The sequence below is a fragment of the Suricata suricatta genome, chromosome 8 (genome assembly GCF_006229205.1).
Source record: "Suricata suricatta isolate VVHF042 chromosome 8, meerkat_22Aug2017_6uvM2_HiC, whole genome shotgun sequence".
In the NCBI taxonomy this organism is placed as follows: Eukaryota; Metazoa; Chordata; class Mammalia; order Carnivora; family Herpestidae; genus Suricata; species Suricata suricatta.
Window position 1 is genome coordinate 69193343 of NC_043707.1, and position 21762 is coordinate 69215104.

Sequence of the window (21762 nt, forward strand, 5' to 3'; positions counted from 1 at the left end):
GCTTTCCCCTTCCCATGGTCTCCTATTAAGTTTCTCCTGTTAGACTTATGAGTGACAACATATGGTATCTGTCCTTCTCTGCCTGACTTATTTCACTTAGCATGACTCCCTCAAGGTCCACCCACTTTCCTACAAATGGCCAGATTTCATTTTTTCTCATTGCCATGTAGTACTCCACTATATACATACGCCACATCTTTTTCTATTCATCGGTTGATGGACATTTAGGCTCTTTCCATGATTTGGCTATTGTTGACATTGCTGCTATGAACATTGGGGTACGTGTGCCCCTATGCATCAGCACTTCTGTTTCCCTTGGGTAAATCCCTAGCAGTACTGTTGCTGGGTCATGAGGCAGTTCTGTGGATAGTTTTTTGAGGAACCTCCACACTGTTTTCCAGAGCGGCTGCACCAGTTTACATTCCCACCAACAGTGTAGGAGGGTACCCGTCTCTCCACACCCTCGCCAGCATCTATAGTCTCTTGATTTGTTCATTTTAGCCACTCTGACTGACGTGAAGTGGGATCTCAGTGTGGTTTTGATTTGTGTTTCCACGATGCCATAGTGGCCATCTGGATGTCCTCTTTGGAGAAGTGTCAGACCAAATGGTTTTAGGCAAACCTAGCCTATGTAAACAAGTAACTTGCAGACTGTTGTTCTAAGACTCCAACATCTGAATTTCCTACTACTGGTTGTATACCAGAATGCTTAAATAACATCACTTTCCAGAAAGATGGCAGAGAGAATCAAAATTTGAAGTGATTCTTAATACTCTTTTTTAAAATTTCTTTTTTAATTTAAGTTTACAATAAGAAACAAAAACATTCTGAATATAGGTCAAGCCTAGAAAATCAGACTTTCCAATATTGGCTTCCTGGCTATTTTTAGTATGTTGCAGAGTCCCCCTGCACCATTTAGATTGCTGCTATAAGTCATTCTGGGGTTTTTTGTTTTGTTTTGTCTTAAGTTTTAAAGTGTGCAGGGGAGGGAGGCAGAGAGAGAGAGAGAGAGAGAGAGAGGTGGAGAGAGAGAATCCTAAGCAGACTCCTCAGTCAGTGCAGAACCCCATGTGGGGCTTGATCTCACGACTCTGGGATCATGACCTGAGCTGAAATCAAGAGTCAGATGCTCAACCAGATGAGCCTCCCAGGTGCCACAAGCCATTCTGGTTGTAATGTTGTACTACAAAATACCTCTGGTTGGATTTGTAGATTATAGCTGCTTGGTAAGGAGCTCAGAAATCTGTTTGTCTTTGTGTACTGTTTCCTTTATAGTATAAGGCAAAATGTACTAGTTCTTCTGGACATTCTTTCTCGTCTCCTTTCTCTCATAGCTAACACATTTCTTGTAGTAGGAGAGGCCACTGGTTGTCCCACTCTGTTTTTAGTAATAGAATCCCTATGTTTTAACTGGGCATGTTACTGCCCAGTTGGACTGTATTTCCCAGCTTCCCTTGTAGCTAGGTATGACCATGTGATCTAACCAGTGGGTTGTACGTAAAATGGATACGTACAACTCTGGATCCTGCCATAGTCAAGTGCCTCCTTTTTCTCCTTTCCGCTGGCTAGAATGCAGACATGATCATGCGAACCACTAACAACCATGTTAGGCTGGAAAGTGGTCATCATGGTGAGGATGGCTTATTAAAAAGACAGGAGGAGCCTGGGTCACACTAGTCCTGGACTATTAACTGTTAATGTGAGGAAGTTCTAGACTGTTTAAATCACTATTATTTTTGCTTTAATTACAAACCTGCCTGTATCCTTCCTAATAAATATGTAGAGTCATACTGGGAATTTATTTGGGTCATCTGTTAACTGCCAGGCACTGTGGGTACCCAGACAGACTGAGAATTACCGGCGGTGGTGGATTGGAAGGTTTTCCAACATGACCACCGGTACTGGACATGGAGTGTTAGTTCTTTAGTACAGGAGAACAGGCTGCATAAGCACAACAGTCCACCTCAGGCTTCTAAAAACAGATTATGGTGAAGAGGAGCAGTGATCCAGTGGACTTACCAAAATTTTCCTGATGTAGCTCACTAGAAGAAAGTTACAGAAAATAAATGACTTTTTGTGATTAGTGAAATAAAATTTCCCTCATGTTTCTACTAAATGTTGTCAGAGGGGTGCCTGGGTGGTTCAGTCTATTTAGCATCTCATTCTGGATTTTGGCTCAGGTCATGATCTCATGGTTTGTGGGATTGAGCCCCATGTTTGGCTCTGCACTGGTTGGGTTCTGCTTGGGATTCTCTCTCCCTCTCTCTCTCGTCCCTCCCCCCCATGTATGTGTGCTCGCTCTCGCTCTCTCTTTCTCTTTCTTTCTCTCTCTCATAATTTTTTTAAAAAGTCAGAAAGAAATAATGTAGCACAAAGAGACAAACACCATAATAAAACTGTTTGAGTTAATAATGAGCTGACTTAACATTCTAGGAAATTGGATCAGTAAAGCGGAGGAGAAGCCTGACAATATAAAGAGTGAATGAGAAAGTGGTAAAGACGAGATAGCCATTATGGTTCTACTTGAAGATCCAGATGAGTATTGTATTAAAGGTACAATAGAAGAAAACATTACATTATACTGGAAGACCCTCAGGGTTTTGAGTCAAGAATCCACACACCGCTGGGGAATGTATCTTTTAAACATTTAAAAAATGTTATTAGTAAAGACCTGCAAGCAACCAGCCAGTAAAATTAATTGGTAAAAATTCCTTGGTTTGTTGTGTGGCAGAAAAAGGAAGTCCTAGAACAATCTTTTTTTTAATGAATTTATACAAAAATCCCACAAAATACAGTGCTTAATTCTATTTGCTGATTGTCATGTGGTGGAAGAGCATTGATGACTATTTGCTTATATTTCTGGTTCTTCTTTTTTGAGCTACATGGTACATTGATGTTTTTCCACCTTCATTAAAGTTAAGCATCACTCCTAGACTGTCTTTGGCCAAGACGTGTGAGTGGAAATATTGCTGTTAGTGTGTGTAAGTCAGTGCGGAACTTACACGTTCCCTTCCCCCTGGCATGTCTCAAGTGGCAGGGATTCTATTATCCTGAATAAAGATGGCATAGAAAACTGGCCTGTCCCTATATAGACATGTCGTATGAATAAGAAAGATCTTCCCTTTAAGCCACTAATCTTCTGAAATTATTTATTACTCCAGAATAACTTAATTTATCTTAACACATGAGTACTAGAAGACTAATAACCCACAAACAACTATGGCTAGCTTTTTATAATGTAAACAAAGAGAAGACGTAAGAAACGCTATGGTTTATTAAGATGACAGATATTTAAAGAACTCTTACACATTCCTAATACAAGATGCTCTGTAAAATGACGTTTTAATAGATGACTATTTCAAGTTCACCTGTTACTTTTATGCATAGTGTGAAATATTGGAGACATTTCTATTTTTAAATCAAAGGCATTGTTTTGAAAGTTCTGACAAGCGCTTTAGATATAACATAGAAATGGGAGTTAAACATTGGAAGGGGAACAAGTTCTTTGCCACTGATGAGATTCTATATCTAGAATATTCAGATCAAATTTTAAAAATTAATAGTCTATTATAAGTGGCTGAATATAAGCATATAAAATATTGCAGCAATTTCTAGTTAGAAAATGAGATTTTTAACAGAAAAAATTAGATCTAGTCATAAATGTGACATACATATAGTCTAAAAGAGGAGTTTGAGGAGGAGTACATTTTCCCTTGTCTGAGAAGATTGGTAATTGTTCTGTCATTCCCAAAATCATGGACAGGTTTGGTGTAGCTTAATTCAAAATAAACAGTATTTCGATGGGAGTGAGTTTTTATTTTTTATTTATTGAGGTATAATTGCGTGCAGTAAAATGCACAGATCCCAGATACACAGTTTGCATCTGGACACTGCATATCCTGGTGTGATCACACTAATCAAGATGTTTAGACCATTTCCTTTCGTTCTCAAAGTTCCCTTATGTTTCTTTCTAATCTGTCACTTCTGTCCCCCAGTCCAGCAGCAACCACTGTACTGATTTCTATCTTCATAGATTATTTTGCATGTTTTTGAACTTCCTATAATTTTTTTAAAAGTTTACTTATTTTGAAAGACTGCACGTGAGCCGGGGCAGGGAGGGCAGAGAGGGAAAGAGAAAACATCCCACGCAGACTCCACCCTGCATGGGGCTCAGACTCATGGAAACTGCAAGGTCATGACCTGAGCAGAAACAAAGTCAGACACTTAAATGGTGCCCCTGAACGTCCTATAATTAGAATTATATAGTATTTTTTTTTATTAACTGACTTTTTTCAGGCTCAGAATATCGTTTTTGAATGCGTTTTATTACTGCATGTATCAGTTTATTTGCTGAGGGATATCCCATTGTATACATTTTCCTATTAATGGACATTTAGTCTGTTTCCAGTTTTTAGCTAATATGAGTAATGCTGCTATGAACATTCTTGTCTGAGACTTTTGGAGCTAACTATGTAAGAGTGGAAATGCCAGCTCGTGCGGTAGGTGCCAAAGTAGTTGGTGTGAATGTTTTTGGCAATTTTTCTCAAATTCTTCTTGAAAAATGAGATGAAACTTCACTCTCTTTAGCATATGGTAAAATATTTTAGTTCATACTCTTTAGACAGCACTCTACTACCTGGATTGAGAACTGTACATGTGTGTAACATACAATACATACATGTTGCGTGTGTTCACTTCTTTGAGTGGAGAACCTGATCAAAGTGTATGTAATCACACTTTAGATGGATGAACATCCTGTTTCATATGTTACTGTTGTGGTATTTCGGTTATTATAAATCCTCATATATAGACTTTCTGTCCAGTGTACACTTCACAAAAATCAGTGTTTGGTTAAGAACACAACTGATAAAAATTGGCATGTTTTTCCTGTTTGTGGAAGGTTAAAGGATATGGGAGGGTGCATGTGTTTATTGGCAGGCTTCTTGACCCAAGGCTGATTATACACTTCCCCTTGAAAAGACCTGTATTGCAGTTTTCTTTCAGAGCATCTTTTAAAATGCTGCCTCATTTAGGTTTCTTCAAATGAGAATCCTTTATGCGCTCTGATTTTTCTGAATGGTCTGCCCTGTTTTGTTACTCGTGCACTTAATCTGGTGCTCTAGTTATAGTCTCATGATGTGCTATTTAAGTTATTTTGGGAATTTTATTTCTTATAAATGCTATGTTTTGAGCAGTAAAATATAAAAAGAGGGAATGACTTTTAGCATACATCACAGATTGTTGAATGAGTCATGTAGATTGTTCCCACGTATGTAGAAAAATTACATCACTACTCGGTTCTGGCTCTGCTATTTATACTGTCCTAGGCCAGCTCTCCCCAGCCCCCTTTCCCCCAATCCATCTTGTCTTTTTAAAGGCGGTACAAAGCAACCAATGAAAGAGAATCTTGGTAGGTTATTTTGGGGCCAAAAGGAAAATGCTATGAAATAAAGTATTAGGTAAGATGTTTCATCTTTAGATTTCTAGAGAGACTTAAAAAAAGATGTGACCATACCTACGTGCCTTTTCATTTACACTGTTCTCTTAATTCATTCATAAAACAAATTAATGATGACACATGAGTTTTTATTTGAACTTAGAATTTTGCAAGTAACTCCAGATATGAAGGGCATTGTAGTTTTTCATTTTTTGTATGTTTGTGTATTTTTGTTTTTCTGACTAGGAAAGTTAGATTCACTTATTTTTCTTTGAAAACATATTGCATGGACACATCATGGTATCACTTTAATTGGCGGCTGCTGGTAAAGGGGCTGACCTGTTTAAAAATCTTGTGATGTTTTTGACAGATGTGGTGAATAGAGCTTTTCATGGAACAGGCACAGTGTTATCTAATGAAAAGGCAGAAAGTATATATACCAAAATATATATTTACAGTGGCTTTCCCTGGTGTTGAGAATACAGGTAATTTTGTATTTTGCACGTGTCCACATGCACACACACAGAAACGAAGTGATATTAAGCAAGTGTTCTTATAGTTCTTTTATAAAAAGGAAGAAAGATCAACTGGCCTCTGAGATGCAGGCTTGTCTAGTTAGTACTGCAGTAAGACTTCAGTCCATCATTGTAGGTTTTGTTGCTTTCAGGTAAGTTTTTAAAGTCATAGTTTATATAGTTAGAATTGCTTCCCAAGTTTAGGGATGGTTTTTTTTTTTTTTTTTTTTTTTTGAGGGGGAAGCAGAAAAATCTGTCATGATAGTCCATCTTTTTCTCTTTATTTTGGGCCACCTCTTCAATCTCTAGTCTCCTGACATTGCCCGGTAAACGATCTCCCTGCTTTCCGTGCCCACGCTTCCCACACAGGGACCGCAGGTGGGGACCGCGCCTCTCACCTCAGTTCCCTTGTGACGGGAGAGAGTCCAAGTGGTATCTGGTTACTCCCAAGTGTTTCTAGTGTTCAAAGAAAGATAAAATATTCCAGAACCATCAGGAGTGAATGATTGTTGCACACTTAACTGCTTCCTTAAATATAACACTAAGATTAGATGAAGGTTACTGTACTTGGTTCATAAGCATTTTAATTAATGTACTACTTAATATGTCAGATGATTTAGCTGCGTCTACTTTGAGTTCCTGCTTTTGTCTTTGCCGTCCTCATCACACACCTGCAGCAGAGCAGTCGACTACTTTTAAAGTCTCAAAAGGAGGGAAATGTCAGAATACGTGTCACATTGTTTTCATTTTCGTAGTAATAAATAGCTAATATCAAGCACTTACCTTGAACTTTTTAATCACGTTACATGTGCTGTACCTGTTTTGGTTTATTTAATCTTTACAATCTTTAGACTGAGGTTATTGGGGAGATTTAAAGCTGAGAAATGCCATAATTTGTCCAAGGCTAAGTGACAAATGGTAGTGTCCATGCTCATAATCATTGTATTAATTGGCTTTTGGTTCTAGAACTTCTTTTAATTGTTGAGGTAACTAATTTCTGCCATTTATTTCTCCTTTCTGTTTAGGCAACAATGAAAACGCTCTGGTTCCAGCTTTTTGTTTTCTCACACTTTGGGGGAATAGCTCATGTTACAAATACAGTATTGAACAGTCTTTGGGATCTGTTGTGCATTTTTCTGGTTGTGTCATCTTGCACAAATTTTATTTCTAAAGTGGCAATAAAAGTGGCACCTATCTTTATCAGGCTGCGAGGATTAAAGGCGAACATGTACACAATGACTAGCATGGACAGGTGTTCAGAGTTAATAACTCTCGTCGCTGAGGGCATGTTACCAGCTACTGAGCCTTCCCTTTAAATCAGTGACCAACCAGATCTGTTTGTATCTGGTTTCCTAGTGTGACCTATTTTACCATTGGCCCTTTGTTTAAAAAGAAGAGATTCCCTACCTTGCTTTCTTCTCACTAATTCTAGGCATAACATTTTATTCTGTATATATTATTTGGCCAAAAATAATTTTTTCATCCAGTAGTTACTAAAATATAAGCTTCAGCTTAGTTTTCTGCAAAGCATTTCCCATGAAAGCTTAATAACTTTTTATATGAAACCGTGTGCATCAATACCATTGTGAAAAGTGCTTTTTTTTCCTATGCCCTTGTAAATTTTGGTTTTTAAATCACATTTATCTTTGTATCACATATGAGTGGCTTTATTTTGCTGTTTGTGTTTATTTTGACTAAAATTTTTTCTTCTAAGAGTTAGATTATGACTAATCAAAACGTAATGTTTAAAAAGGGTTATGATTGGACTGGCCTCATAGTTAAATGAGCGCTTAGGAAAGATGTATGAGACCTGATACTTAAGCTGGAGCCTAGATGTCCTTGTTGAGATTTCCTAGGGAAAAAAAGGGCTGAGTTGGGCATTAAAGAGTGTTCAGTAGATCCTATTTAGATTTGTGCTTATATTTTTAGGTGACCGAGTTATCGATGTGGGGTCTGAATGGAGAACTTTCAGCAATGATAAAGCAACAAAAGATCCATCTCGAGTTGGAGACTCTCAAAATCCTCTTCTGAGTGATGGTGATTTGTCTACCATGATTGGCAAGGTAATAAACCCACTCAGCAGGAAATAGGAGGTGTGGACTGACCAAAGACCTGGCTGTTGGGGAACTTTGCAAAAGTATCAGTCTCTGCCCTCCTGGGGAATCTTGACTTGAGATAAGATTTGCCAGTAATACTGTTGTGAATGATTATTCCCTGATACATTTCTTCCACACAGATCAAAATTATCTCAGGCCCTTGTTTTCATAAAGCACATTTTGCACAATTGAGTGTAGAATGATCTTTATGAGTTCTTATTGATATGTTCCTTGAATATTATGAATGTCTTTTCTCCCCCCCCCATTACCTAAGATAAATTGTAGGTCAGTGTAGCCTATTTTCTAATATTGGTGAATCTGTGACTTACCTAAATGACATATATAAGTTTCACATTTCCTCATCAGTAAAGTGAGAATAAGAGTGCTTCATAGAAACATTGAGGGTTACATGGGAATGTAATAAATACTGTTATAAATAATAATTTATTATTATAAGTAGTACTGTACAGTATTTATAACACAGCATGTAGTGTGTGTTCAGTGAATGGCAGCTGCTGCTGTTAGATAAGGCAGGAGTGTAATGGCGACATGGCTCTTTTATCGGAATTGGAAGTAGTGGTGGCAGTATTCCAGAGAACTAATCAAGTGATGCTATTTCAGGACTTCATCTATACTACTGCATAAATTATTATTTTTTCATGCTCTATAAAGTATATATAAAATTTGAAAAATGGTGTAAGCTGTTAAAAGTTGATAGTATCTTAAGCAGGTGATTTCTGCATTTGCTTTAGCCTTACAGGCGGAGTAAAAAGTATACGGAGGACATTTTAAAATCTAAGATTGCAATTGAAAGACACTGACTCTTTTAAATGTTTATTTCTTAATAGGAGATACAGGATTCATACACAAACATAAAAAGAACACAATAGACTTTCTCTGCCCTTGTCCCCCAAACTCCGTGCCCACCACAACCCCTTTCCTTGTCAGGAACAGGGTGACCACTATCACTACTTTTGCCCTGTACCCTCTGACAGTTGTTTATGCATGCACGGCAAAGATTCTCAAGATGCTACATCTGTCATATACTGAATTTCTGTATGGATTTGGGAGTATTCCTGGACACTCTGTCTTTTCTCTCTCCTGGTCTAGTCAGTCACATGTCACACCACACTGTGTTAACATCCAGTAGTATTAGTTTTCCCTCATTGCGCTAGTCTTTTCCATTTAAAGGTTAGGATTACTTTGTATAAAAAAATTATTTTCAGTGAGGTTTTGGTTAGACTTATTTGCCAATTGACTTTGGGAAAATAGACTTCCTCCTGATAAATCTTCCTATCCAAAAACATTTCCTGAAGTCATGTGTATCCTTCAGAGGATGTTAGCTTCATAAAGGTCTTGAATGTTTAAGTTGATTCCTAGATACTTATCTTTTTTGTCGTTTTATATTGGCGTATCTTTCATTGTCTTCTGTTTAATTATATACATGAAGGCTATTGATTTCTATTAGTTTTTACCTTGCCTCCAATGAATTCTATTTTTGTAGCAGTTTTACAGTGATTTTGAATGTTCTAGGTATACAGAAATACCATCTGCAAAGAGTTTATCACTTCTCAAATTAGTACTTTTTTCTCTTGCCTAATATTAAAATAATTACACCAGTATAGTTAATATAATTTTATCTAATTACATTATGTAACTATAATTACATCATATTGGCTAGTTTTCCTAATACAGGCCAACCTCAGAGATAATGTGGGTTTGGTTCCAGATGACCACAGTAAAGCAAATATCTCAATAAAGGAGTCAAATGCCTTTTATTAGTTTCTTAGCACATATACAAGTCATATTTACAATACAGTTTATTAAGTGTGCAGTAGCATTGTCAAAAAAAATGCATTTATGTTAAAAAACTGTATTGCTAATAATCATAACCTGAGCTTTCAGCAAGCTGTAGTCCTTTTGCTGTAGTCCTTACACGGTCTTGCCTCGATGTTGATTGGTTTCTGAATGGTAGGTGACTTTTTTAAGTTTATTGGTTTTGAGAGAACACGCATGTGCACATGCAAGCAGGGGAGCGCAGAGGGGGAGGCAGAGAGTCTCAAGCAGGTTCTGTGCTCTCAGCGCAGAACCCAGCACAGGCCTTGATCCCATGACTGTGAGTGAGATCATGACCTGAGCAGAAATAATCACTTAACCAACTGAGCAACCCAGGTACCCTGGCAACTTCTTAAATTGAGACAGTAATGAAGTTGGCTCCATCAATTGACTCTTCCTTTTCACAAGTGATTTCTTTGTAGCTCATAATGGTGTTGGATAGCATTTTACCCACAGTAGAAGTTCTCTCAAAATTGGGAGTCAGTCCTCTCAAACCCTGTGGCTGCTTTATCGACAAAGTTTATGGAAGTCCTAGATGGCATCTTCCAATAGAAGGCTGTTAGATCTACATTGAAAATCTGTTGTTTAGTGTAATCACCTTCATGAATCCTCTTAGCTGGATCTTCTAAGATCACTCGCTGCAGCCTCTCCATCAGCACTTGCTGCTTCATCTTGCACCCTCTGTGCTAGAGACAGCTTCTTTTCCTTAAACCTTACAAACCGACCTCTGGAGTAGCTTCCAAATTTCTCCTGCAGCATCCTCACCTCTCCCCGTCTTCACAGAGAAAAAAGGTAGGGCTTCCTCTGGATTAGGCTTTGGCTTAAGGGAATGGTGTGGCTGTTTTGATTTCTGTGTGGATCACTAAGACTTTTTCCCTTTTAGCAATATGACTATTGCATTTTCTTATTATTGGTGTGTTCTCTGGAGTAGCACTTTTAATTTTCTTCAAGAACTTTCCTTTTGCATTCACAACTTGGCTGTTTGGCACAAGAGGCCTCTCTTTTGGCCCTTTTCAGCTTTTGACTTGCCTTCCTCACTAAGCTTAACATTTCTAGCTTTTGATTTAAAATGAGAAACATAGGACTATTCCTTTGACTTGAACACAGAGAGGCCATTATAGGGTTATTAATTAGCCTGATTTCAGTATTGTTGTGTCTCAGGGAATAGGGAGGCCTGAAGAGAGGGAGCAAGGTGGGGGAACCAGCTGCTCAGTGGAGCAGTGAGAACACACAGATTTATTAAGTTTGCCATTTTAGAAGTGTGCAGTTTGTCCCAAAACAATTATGAGACTAACAACAAAGTTCACTGATCACCATGATGTAAGGAATAAGTTTGAAATACTGCAAGAATGTGACATAGAGATCTGGAGTCAGCACATGCTTTTGGGAAAATGGTGCCAATAGACTTGATCGATGTAGGGTTGCTACAAACCTTCACTTTGTTAACATCATCAACAACAACAAAATACAGTCTTTGCTAAGTGCAGTAAAGTGAAGCACAATAAAACAGAATATGCCTTTTTTTCTCCATTAATCATTGTTCTGGCTTGATCCTGGAAGAGTGACTTTCTAATGTGAAGAAGTACCCACCCATTTGTAGTGTTTTGTGAGTCTGTCAAAAGGTGGCTTGAGTTTTGTTTGCTTGTCTTTATATTATTGGATTCTCTCACAGATGTTCATTGCAACGTCTTCACCTGGTATTTGTTCTTCTAAGGAGTAGGGAGGAAGCACAGGGTAGATTTCTTGGGCAAATGGAGTCAGATCATGTAGGTTATGTTTTCTTAGAAATGTCTGTTCATTCTTTTAAAATTTTTTTGCATAAAGTTATCACACTTTGGTTTATAGGGTACAGGAGCCGCAAGTTTTGATGAATTTGGCAATTCTAAATACCAAAATCGGAGAACAATGAGTAGTTCTGATCGGGCAATGATGAATGCTTTCAAAGAAATCACTACGATGGCAGACAGAATCAACCTCCCTCGAAATATAGTTGTAAGTTCTGTTCTGTCTCCGTTAAGCCATTCTGGCATTGACTTAGCATAATTTAATGAACATATGAAATTTTGATATTGCAGCTAATTAAATGGCCTAGAGTTAATTAAACTTCGTTTCTTTGCTTTGAAGGATCGGACAAATAATTTATTCAAGCAAGTGTATGAACAGAAGAGCCTGAAGGGAAGAGCTAATGATGCCATAGCTTCCGCTTGTCTCTATATTGCCTGCAGACAAGAAGGGGTTCCGAGGACATTTAAAGGTAAGTTTTTAGTTGCAGAGATAAAAATGTTTCTGTGTGCAAGTAACAGGCAAAGTCCAGGAGCCTTGACCCTAAGTGCTGTCCTCCTGGTCACCGCCAGTAATCCATCTTTGTATCATTTTCAGATGCCTTCTTGTTTTGTTCCTTGACAGAAGATCTTAACCGTGTTCTTTTCCAGCTGTTTTAGTCATTCTACTTCATGTAAGCTCCATGCTCCTTGCTCCTGAGATCTTCTGACTGTGTCTTGTGGGCTTTGAGGCCTGGCATCATAGGCCAGAGCAGGCCTTTGTTATCAAGTGCGTGCCCTGGATGCCTAGGAAACCATTTCCGCTCCTAGCACAGGTCTCTGCAGTGAATCAGGCCTTAGAAAGCATGCTTGAGTTCCACCATTTGCACGTTCACAGTTAGGTTGGAGGCTGTGGGAGAGCTCGTATTTTTTATCCAGTTTGCAGTCACGAAGACGAGATAGCCTGTTGGCAGTGCCACTGTGAGACTCACGCGGACTTGCTCTGCCAGAGTTCATTTGAGCCTAAGACTTTCATCACCTTTCATTCATCGGTGAATACTTTCCGATGAGGCAGTGGCTTTTAGCCTCATCATCTCAGAGTTCTCTGTGGGATTGTAACTGTGCTGGAGGCTGGCACCTCCTAACCTGAGTTATTCAGGGGTCAGCGGTAATTTGACATCTGTAATCACTACGAAGTGATCACTAAAAGTCTAGTTACCGTCCATTACCAGACAGTTGCATCCCTTCACTTGTTTCATCTACTCTCCAACTCTTTTCCACTCTGGTAACTGCCAGTGTGTTCTCTGCCCATGAGTTTTTATTTGTTCATTCGTTTGTTTTGTTTTGAATTCCACATACTTCACTTAGCATAATACACTCTGGGGCCATCGATGTTGCTGCAATCTCCACTGATGGACATTTAGATTGTTTCCATTTCTTGCCTGTGGTAAATGTTGCATTGAACACAGGTGTGCATGTATCTTTTGAATCAGTGTCTTAGTATTCTTTGTATGAACACCCAGATGTGGAATAGCTGGATCATAGGTATTTCTCCGCTTAGTTTTTTTCCCCCTGGGTGGCTACACCAATTTACATTCCCACCAACAGTACATGAATGTTTCCTTTCCGCACATCTTCTCCCCTCTCCAGGACTTACTATTTCTGACCTTTTTGATCCTAGCCATTCTGACCAGTGTGTGATGATATCTCATTGTGGTTTTGATTTGTATTTGCCTATAATTAGTGATGTCAAGCATCTTTTCAGATGCCTGTTGGCCATGTGAATGTTGTCTTTGGAGAAATGTCTATTCACATCCTCTGCCCATTTTTAAATCAGGCTGTTTAAGGCATAATTGTTTTTCTGCGATAGGAATGTATTTTATAATCAGAAATGTATTTCTTAACCATATGACTTATGTGCATTAAAATTTTTTTTTTCAGAAATATGTGCCGTGTCACGAATTTCTAAGAAAGAAATCGGTCGATGTTTTAAACTTATTTTGAAAGCTCTAGAAACCAGTGTGGATTTGATTACAACTGGGGACTTCATGTCCAGGTTTTGTTCCAACCTTTGTCTTCCTAAACAAGTGCAGATGGCGGCCACACACATAGCCCGCAAAGCTGTGGAATTGGACTTGGTTCCTGGAAGGAGCCCGATTTCTGTGGCGGCGGCGGCCATTTACATGGCTTCCCAGGCCTCGGCCGAGAAGAGGACCCAGAAAGGTAGGCCTCTGCCTCAGGAAGGGCAGTGATGAAACGGGGAAGTTGTAGCATATAATTGTGTTTCCATCTTAAGTACGAAGCGGGTAAATATCCCAAACGCACATTTAAAGAGGTAGTTTCTTAGAATCAAAACTGACAAGCAAAATGCTACATTTTCCTGAGTGGCTCCTAAACCAAAATGTTCATGGAGCTGTAAGTCTGTGTAGGGACACGGCTTTTTCCCATTCCCTTTAAGTATTTTAGTTTATTACATTTTTCATTTCTAGAAGTTGTTTTCCTCCGACCTAGACATTATTTTGAATAGTTCTCTTTTCCTTCCTCAAGGCTTAACCAAAATGTGTTTTATATCTTGAGAGGTGGGGGCCTGGCCTGTTTGCTGCTGCCCGGCGTGGCCCCACAGCTTGGGCACACGGGGAGTTCGTGCTGGCCAGCAGCTGTCACGTCCTCTCCGCCTCTTCGCTTCCTCCTCTCGTAATGTTATTCACTTTCTTAATGAGGATCCTGACACAGGTCGTTGACCTTCTGAAGCCAGTTTTGAGTTTACTGTCATAGGGGCGTCCTCAAACCGAAGTACTAAGTGAAGTTCTTTACAAGCATGTGTAAATACTTTGTGATCCTCAAAAAGATGTATAAGGAAAAAGGAGCGGTGAGTCCAAAACTTAGAAGGTGATGGAATGACGCTAACACACTCTTCCAAACAGCCTTTCCCCTTGGCCGAGGCCGTATGCGTCTGTTAGTAAACGTTATAAATTACATGGAAGAATGATTAGAAAGCAGCCAACCACGAGTTATTTAAATGTGCCATTATCTGTTCCCTTTGCCCCCCATTCATACTTAAGGAAATTTTGAGTCTTCTGGCAAAAGTGAGAAGTTTGAAGCTAAGCAGTTTGTCCTTACCTTTATTCCGACTTGTTCAAAGCAGCACAGAAACGTTGATCTGGCACTTTCTGCTGCTTGTGTTTTACATGAAATTTTTTGTTTTTAAGGCCCCTGTCTTCCCTTCCCAGCAGCCAGTTGACATTCCCTGGTATCTGTGTCTAGAGCGTAAGAAACTGACAATTAGCGCATTGCTCAGTGATGGCGGCCATCCGCCCAGAAATTTCGTAAAACCTGTGATTTGAACTGTGAAAAGGTTATGGTAAAATGAGTTTGTTTTAAAGCCTGTGTTTTAAAAATCCACTTTAAGTATTTATAGCCAAATAATTGTCAAGTGGCAGTCCTTTGGGACTCTTAATAAAAAGGAAAAAAGGTGACACTTAATGACTTTGAAGGGTAAAAGTGGATCTACTGTAAAAAAAGACTCCTGAGCACCCTGTGCTCAGTGTGCTGTGTTTGCAAGAATGAAAACATCCACATTCTGCCAGGACGAACCGCTGTGTTAAGTAGACAGTGAGCTGGTGGGACAGCATTTCTAGTACGATTCCCTTCAGCTTGAACCTTTTTAACAGAAGAACCTTTTAACCAAAGAACCTCTTAACAGAATTAACTAGAAGGCGAAGTTTTAAACGCAGAAATGCTAAAGTGAGTTTCTTTACAAGACTGTATTCATGGGTCACTTCCAGGATCCTCAGAGAGACTTCCTGTGAAGAAAAGCCTGTTCTAGATACTACAGCCCGTGTGACAGTTACACTCACGGGGCGGAGCCCGGGCTCTGCTCAGATGTTTCCCGTGTGCTCAGTCTTCCCGTCCTGCCCTGCTAGCGCTTTGAGGCGGTCAGGGCCACTGCCCTGTTACTACCTGTAGCCCTTCTTTCTGCCTCTTAGCATATATTTCCATTATCGGGTTTAAAAAACCGATATTTCTGGTTTTGTTTTCTCACTGTCAGTTTTATACTACCTTATCTCACAAGCTGGAATGTAGGTAGTAGAAGGGAGATCCGATGGATATTATACTTAAGATCCTAATTTTTGTCTTTCAGAAATTGGAGATATCGCCGGTGTTGCAGATGTTACAATCAGACAGTCCTACAGGCTCATCTATCCGCGAGCTCCGGATCTGTTTCCTACAGACTTCAAGTTTGACACCCCTGTGGACAAGCTGCCGCAGCTTTAAATCAGGGCACCTGCCGTCAAGCTCCTGGGACACTGACCTCGGCCCGTCGTGCATAGCCTGTACCAAGTGCTGGATTGAGCCTTTCTTTAATAAGGAGAAACAAAGACATGGTACGCATTCCAGGGCTGAATATTAATTGCTTGGCATTCTGTATGTATATACTAGTGAAACATATTTAATGATTTAAATTTCTTATTGGATTTGCTTTCTTTTGTAGCCACCTAGGAAACTGTATTTTGGAAGATATTTGAAATTATGTAATTCTTGAATAAAACATTTTTCAAAACTAAAGTTTTTGTTAATACTTACATGTTCTATGTAATTTATAATTACAGATGCATATCATTGCAGCTAATAAAGCTGATAGAGGTCCTTGTTTTGTTTTCCATTGATATATTTAGGGTTTTGTTTTTAATTATAACAAAATCAGAGGTTTGGGGAACCACTTTTGACCTCATCAGAGAGCGGGGATATGAGTGTGATTAACGACATACAGAAAAGCGAGAGGTGATGAACTGGACCTTGAAAGGCACTGGCTCGAGAGAGAGAGACATTTCTGTGTTTTCCTCAATGAGCTTATGGAGCAGAGAAGATGATGTTGGTAAATAGACCAACAGATTTCAATTTTTGGATGGTAACATTTCATTTTATGATTACTTATTTTTATTTACTGAGATACTTACGGGGTAAAGAATATTTTAAATGGAGATTATCAGGCCTCGGAACGTCCAGGGAGACTTCCTCGTAAGCGTGGCCCATGTAGGTGGTGGGGATGTGGAGGCGTTTTCCAGTGTCACTCTTAGAGGGACTTGACTGTTGGTCTTTGCTTACAGCGCCTACCAAATTTTTTGCCCTTTTACCAACTGGTTTGTAAGGGGACTTGAATCCGTGCCAGGCACCACTGTAAACACTGCCTCGTGGCCGGCGTGTGGCCCTGACATGTCCGTACGGTCAGCGCCGGGTCAGCAGTACTGCCCCTCCTGTGGCCTCGCAGCGGGCTCAGACTCTAGTCCACAAGGACTTGCCTTTCTAGAAGATCAGACCTCCTCCCTCATTTCTGTTGACCACGGACGGTGGACGGCTGCTGGACCAGGAAGACAAATGCTATTTCTCCCTTGCACAAAATCTGGGACACGCAAACGACACCACTCGAAGTCAGGGGAGAGCACCAGAGAAGCAAACACAAGGACACTCTAACCAAATATAGGATCGCAAGGCTGGTGAGGACTCCAGGCAGAACCTGTCCCACCCAGAACGAAACTCAGGACAAGAAATCTGAGGACAGCCAGTGTCCACCTCGTGGGCACCCGCATCATCGGTCCCCAGCACCGCACCTCTCCAGGTACGGACTGAGAGCGGGGGCCTGCCCTCTGGTCTCCCCTGCTTCTAGCGACTGACCACAAATCTTCCATCCACTGAGACTTCTCTGCAGGCTGCAACCAGTTAACTAGATCTTAAAATACTTTCGCTATTATCAAAAGTTCATACATGTGCATTATAGAACAGTTGGAAAATGCATAATGATAGCACCCAGAGGCCACTTAGAACTGACCACGAGTGTTTTGGTATTTTTTTCTGTCCAGCTGTTTTGCTATGTTGTACTTTTAAAATCTTGTTGGCAGTTCAGGTATGGTAATAGGATTAGTATTTACATTTACTGGCTACAAACATGTATTTGAGAACTAGAAAAATGGAGGTAAGCATAAAGGGGATAAAAAACCTAGCCCCTGCCGCCCAGCTCTGTCAACATTTTGGTCTATTTTTTGTGTTCTATACATTAAAAAAGCATGGAGCAGAACTGATTATTTAAAGGTTAACAGGGCAGAACGTATTCCTTCCCTAGGATAATTTATATTCTGGTATTTCTGAAAAGAAAATTCTAGTTTTAAAAAACACCCCCTATGCCACCCAAGTGGTTTGATCAATTCAATTCAATTGCAGATATTGAAAGAAGGGCTTCATCAAGAGCTAGAGTAGCAGGACCACCGCTCTCTCCTCGCCCCCCCGGCCCTGGAGCGCACGCCCTCGACAGTGTTTGGAAGCGGTGCACTGGTAATGGCCCTGCTGCGGGGCCCTTTGGGGGGACCACTAGAACATCTTCACATGGGGAAGGGGGACAAGCCACAGCAAGGCCACGTTCTGGGCTCTGGCCCCTGTAGCGTTCTCTGCATCTCTGTGGGACTTACTCCTTATTTGTCCATCTGCTTCCCGGCTGGTATACATACAGGTTTGTGGCTGGCTGATTACCAAAATCCACCCGTGATGTGGGGTGTTCAGCCGCAACTACTTGATTACTTCGTGTGGCAAAATTAGATTGAAAAAGTCATGGCCAGGTCTTTCTGACCAGCGAAAGGCATCTGACACATGTATTATAAGCCAGGGACTGTGCCTGTTTTTTACTTTTCTCTTGAGGTATAAAAAACCCCCCGTACACAGCCCCAAACCCACCTTGTTGAGAGCTGATCACACTAGGAAATTGAAGCCAGCTTCTGTGTGGGCCTGCCTGTTGGCAAGTTAGGAATATTCTCCACGTGAGGCAATTTCTGTGAACATAAAGTGGGTCCATCTCGTTAATGCTGTCATCTTTAAACAGCTGAAACCTCAGTTAAGGTGGTCCATTCCACCCCAGTATTTAAAACAAGGACTCAAGCCAGTCCACCTGGACAATCTCTGCTGTGACTACAAGTTCAAGGATTTGATCATTAAGTTCCACAGAATCTAGGGGGCCTGGTGGCTCCGTCAGTTAAGCCTCTTGAGTTTGACTCAGGACATGATTTCATGCCTCATGGGATCAAGCCTTGTTTCAGGCTGACAGTGCACAGCCTTGCTTAGGATTCTCTCTCTCCGTCTCTCTCTGCCCCTCCCCATGCTCTCTCTCTCAAAATAAATGAACATTAAAAAAAATTTTCATGGAATCTGAGTTTGAGCACTCTGGTCCAATCTCCTCATTTTTTAGATTAGAGAAGGCTGGAGAAACCAAGAGATCTGTCCAAGTTTACTTATGAGGAGAGAGGACAAACTCCAGTCCCTTGATCACTCAATCCAGTGTTGGTTTCTATTAAACTATACCATCGAGGCTTATGTCACAGGAGGATGCCTTAGGGCTGACTTTAGTTGTAACTTTCAAACACAATTCTGTTCAATTACTGAATTAAATTATTCAATGCAATCCTTGTATCTGGCTTTTTGGGGAAAGCTCTTCAGAGTGAGTTTCTGAATTACTTTTAAATCTGCTCAGGCGGCAAGGAGTTAATAGCTAGAGATCACTCTGTAGCTCTTTCTCCAAACGAAATGCTTCTTAAACTAGATGCCTCTTGATAGTAAGCCTTTGTGTTCAAACCAACAAATGTACTTTACCCATGGTTGTCTCTGGTTTCTGAGCTAATTTAATATCACAGGTGCAAGATTTACTTTAATTATCAAGACGAACAGCTGAGGGGGTCAGCCTATTACCCATCTGGTCCTAATCCAGCCAGGAGGCCTCTCTCTGCCCCTTGCCAATATTTCCAATTGTCAGTGGCCCTGACTTTTCCTGTTGCTGGAGTTTTAATCTCATCTGCCAATTGTGGAGCTCCTGACAGATTCCCGGGTCCCCTAAACACCTCCTCACTCGCCCCTCCCGGAGATTTCACACACACACACTCTCATCAGGATCTCAAGGCTTCAAGGTGTCACTACGAAAGTCCCATTCAGCTGATCTCTAGGCCACAGAGGCCCAGCCTCTGGCACAGGCCTGACCTTCCATTCACAACCTTCACTGGCATTCTCTAGCCAAGGGGCTTTTAACTGCCCACCCAGGGACTGAAATTTCTGTTAGTGAAAGAGGAAGGGAGGGGTGCACGATTGGGAGGCTCGGTAGGTTGAGCATCCGACTTCCGCTCAGGTCATGATGTCACAAGTCATGGACTCAAGCCCTGTGTCGGGCTCTGTGCTGACAGCTGGGAGCCGGAGCCTCCTTCAGATTCTGTGTCTCCCTCTCTCTCTGCCCCTCCCCCACTCGCGGGCTGTTTCTCTCTCTCAAAAATAAACAATAAAAAAAGAGGAAGAGGAAAGATGTGACCACAGAGCTGTTCTTTTCCTCTGTACATTATCAGGACAATTCTCCAGGAGCCCTCTCTGATCTGCAACAGACGCAGCCACTATTGGAAATCATGTTTTCAGACATCTGAGAAAGGAGGAAGAGGACTCGTAGGCAAGGTACTTAACAAGAGGAAGGAAACAGAAGTGGTATTTTGTTGAATTTAAGGCTCTGTGGAGAGATATCTTTTTCAAATTGGCACAGGTGACAAAACCACAAAAGAACTGGGCCGAGTGCCTTTAGAGGTATTGGAAAGGCTAGCTTGTTCTACATTGTTCCAAAAGGCAAGTGTAGGAGGGAAGAGTCACATGCAGCTCTCAGCTGAAGACATGCCAGTCACGTTGAATACTTCACTGAAAGTATTTAAGCAAAGACTTGGTTGCTCCATCAGAGACCCCTCTGGCCTGTTCTTATGCCCTCTGGTTCCTTCTAGCTCTATGGCTGTGAGCCACCAGGAAACCGAATGACGGACTCAGAACTTCAACCCCTCCCACCCTGCGATGCCAAAGAAATCTCACCTGCTATGTGATCAGTTTCTCTCACTGTCCCAATCAGTTGACGTGAGGGTGATCTTCACACCCCGGAGCAGCGCTGAGGTCGAACAGAGAAGCTGCAGGCCTACACAGTTGACGTCCTTGCTCTCAGAGGACCACAAAAATGCCTTTTAAAACCATTACTAAAGGGGCTCCTGGGTGGCACAGCCAGTTAAGCGTCTGGCTTCAGCTTCAGATCAGGTCATGATCTCACAGTTTGTGGGTTCGAGCCCCACATTGGGCTCTGTGCTGACAGCTCAAAGCCTGGAGCCTGCTTTAGATTCTGTATCTCCTTCTCTCTCTGACCCTCCCCTGCTTGCGCTGTCTGTCTCTCTCTCAAAAATTAAAAAAAAATTTTTTTAATTAAAAAAAAAACATTACTAGGGTACATGGGTGGCTCAGTTGGTCAAGCTTCTGACTCTTGGTTTCAGCCCAGATCATGATCTCATGGTTCACAAGTTCAAGTCTCTGTCAGGCTCTGCACTGATAGCACAGAGCCTATTTAAGATTCTCTCTCTGCCTCTCCCCTGTTTGCTCTCTCTCAAAGTAAATAAATGAACATTAAAATAAAGCTACTAAAAATAAAATAAAACTGTTACTGAATACTCACCATGTGTAATATGTAGATAGAAGACAGTAGTGATAAAGTTAAGGTCACAGCTAAACTGTGGTGTTGGAGCCAGAGCCCAGGTGTCTATTATGCATGAATAACCCCCCCCCCAGCCCTCTGCTACTGTTCTGGTTATTTTACATGTTAAAGTCACACTGAAGACGGTGTTTGAAAGGGAAGCTTACAAATGAATGAGCAACTATAAGTCCTTCACTTAACAGATGAGGACCCTGGGGTGAAATGCTCACATGTCACTATTGAGGTGAAACCACATGTCCAAGGTCACACAACTAGCAGGCAGCAAAATGCTGGCTCCTCCTGGTCCTCTTGCCCCCTCCATGGGCTGATTTTGAAAACGCTTCCTAATCTCAAAGGACAGCATGCATGCAGACGTTCTCTAGGTTAGGAGGGAATAAACTTAAAGAAGAGATGATGCTTGTGGGGTGCCAGCAGGACACCTTTGTTACGTTGGAGCCCAAGTTCCTTTGGACAAAGTAGCAATTACTTTTTTTTTATACTTTTGATAGCATAAACCTTAACTGTAAAGAAAGTTCTTTGAATCTTAAGTTTCCCTTTGAAATCAGCTGTTCCCAGAAATAGAACAAACACTCCTAAAACTTGT

At 40.8% G+C, this 21762-nt stretch overlaps 1 protein-coding gene across 1 annotated transcript in view; it reads left to right on the forward strand.

The window, feature by feature from the left end:
* The window catches only part of GTF2B (general transcription factor IIB), a 31987-nt gene extending 15777 nt beyond the window's left edge, over nucleotides 1-16210 (forward strand). Inside the window, exons 3-7 of the mRNA XM_029948434.1 lie at nucleotides 7882-8015; nucleotides 11730-11876; nucleotides 12009-12138; nucleotides 13586-13867; nucleotides 15786-16210. Coding sequence (XP_029804294.1) covers nucleotides 7882-8015; nucleotides 11730-11876; nucleotides 12009-12138; nucleotides 13586-13867; nucleotides 15786-15919 — 827 coding nt within the window. The 3' untranslated portion in view covers nucleotides 15920-16210. The remainder of the gene's footprint in view (nucleotides 1-7881; nucleotides 8016-11729; nucleotides 11877-12008; nucleotides 12139-13585; nucleotides 13868-15785) is intronic.
* The last annotated feature ends 5552 nt before the right edge of the window (nucleotides 16211-21762 follow it).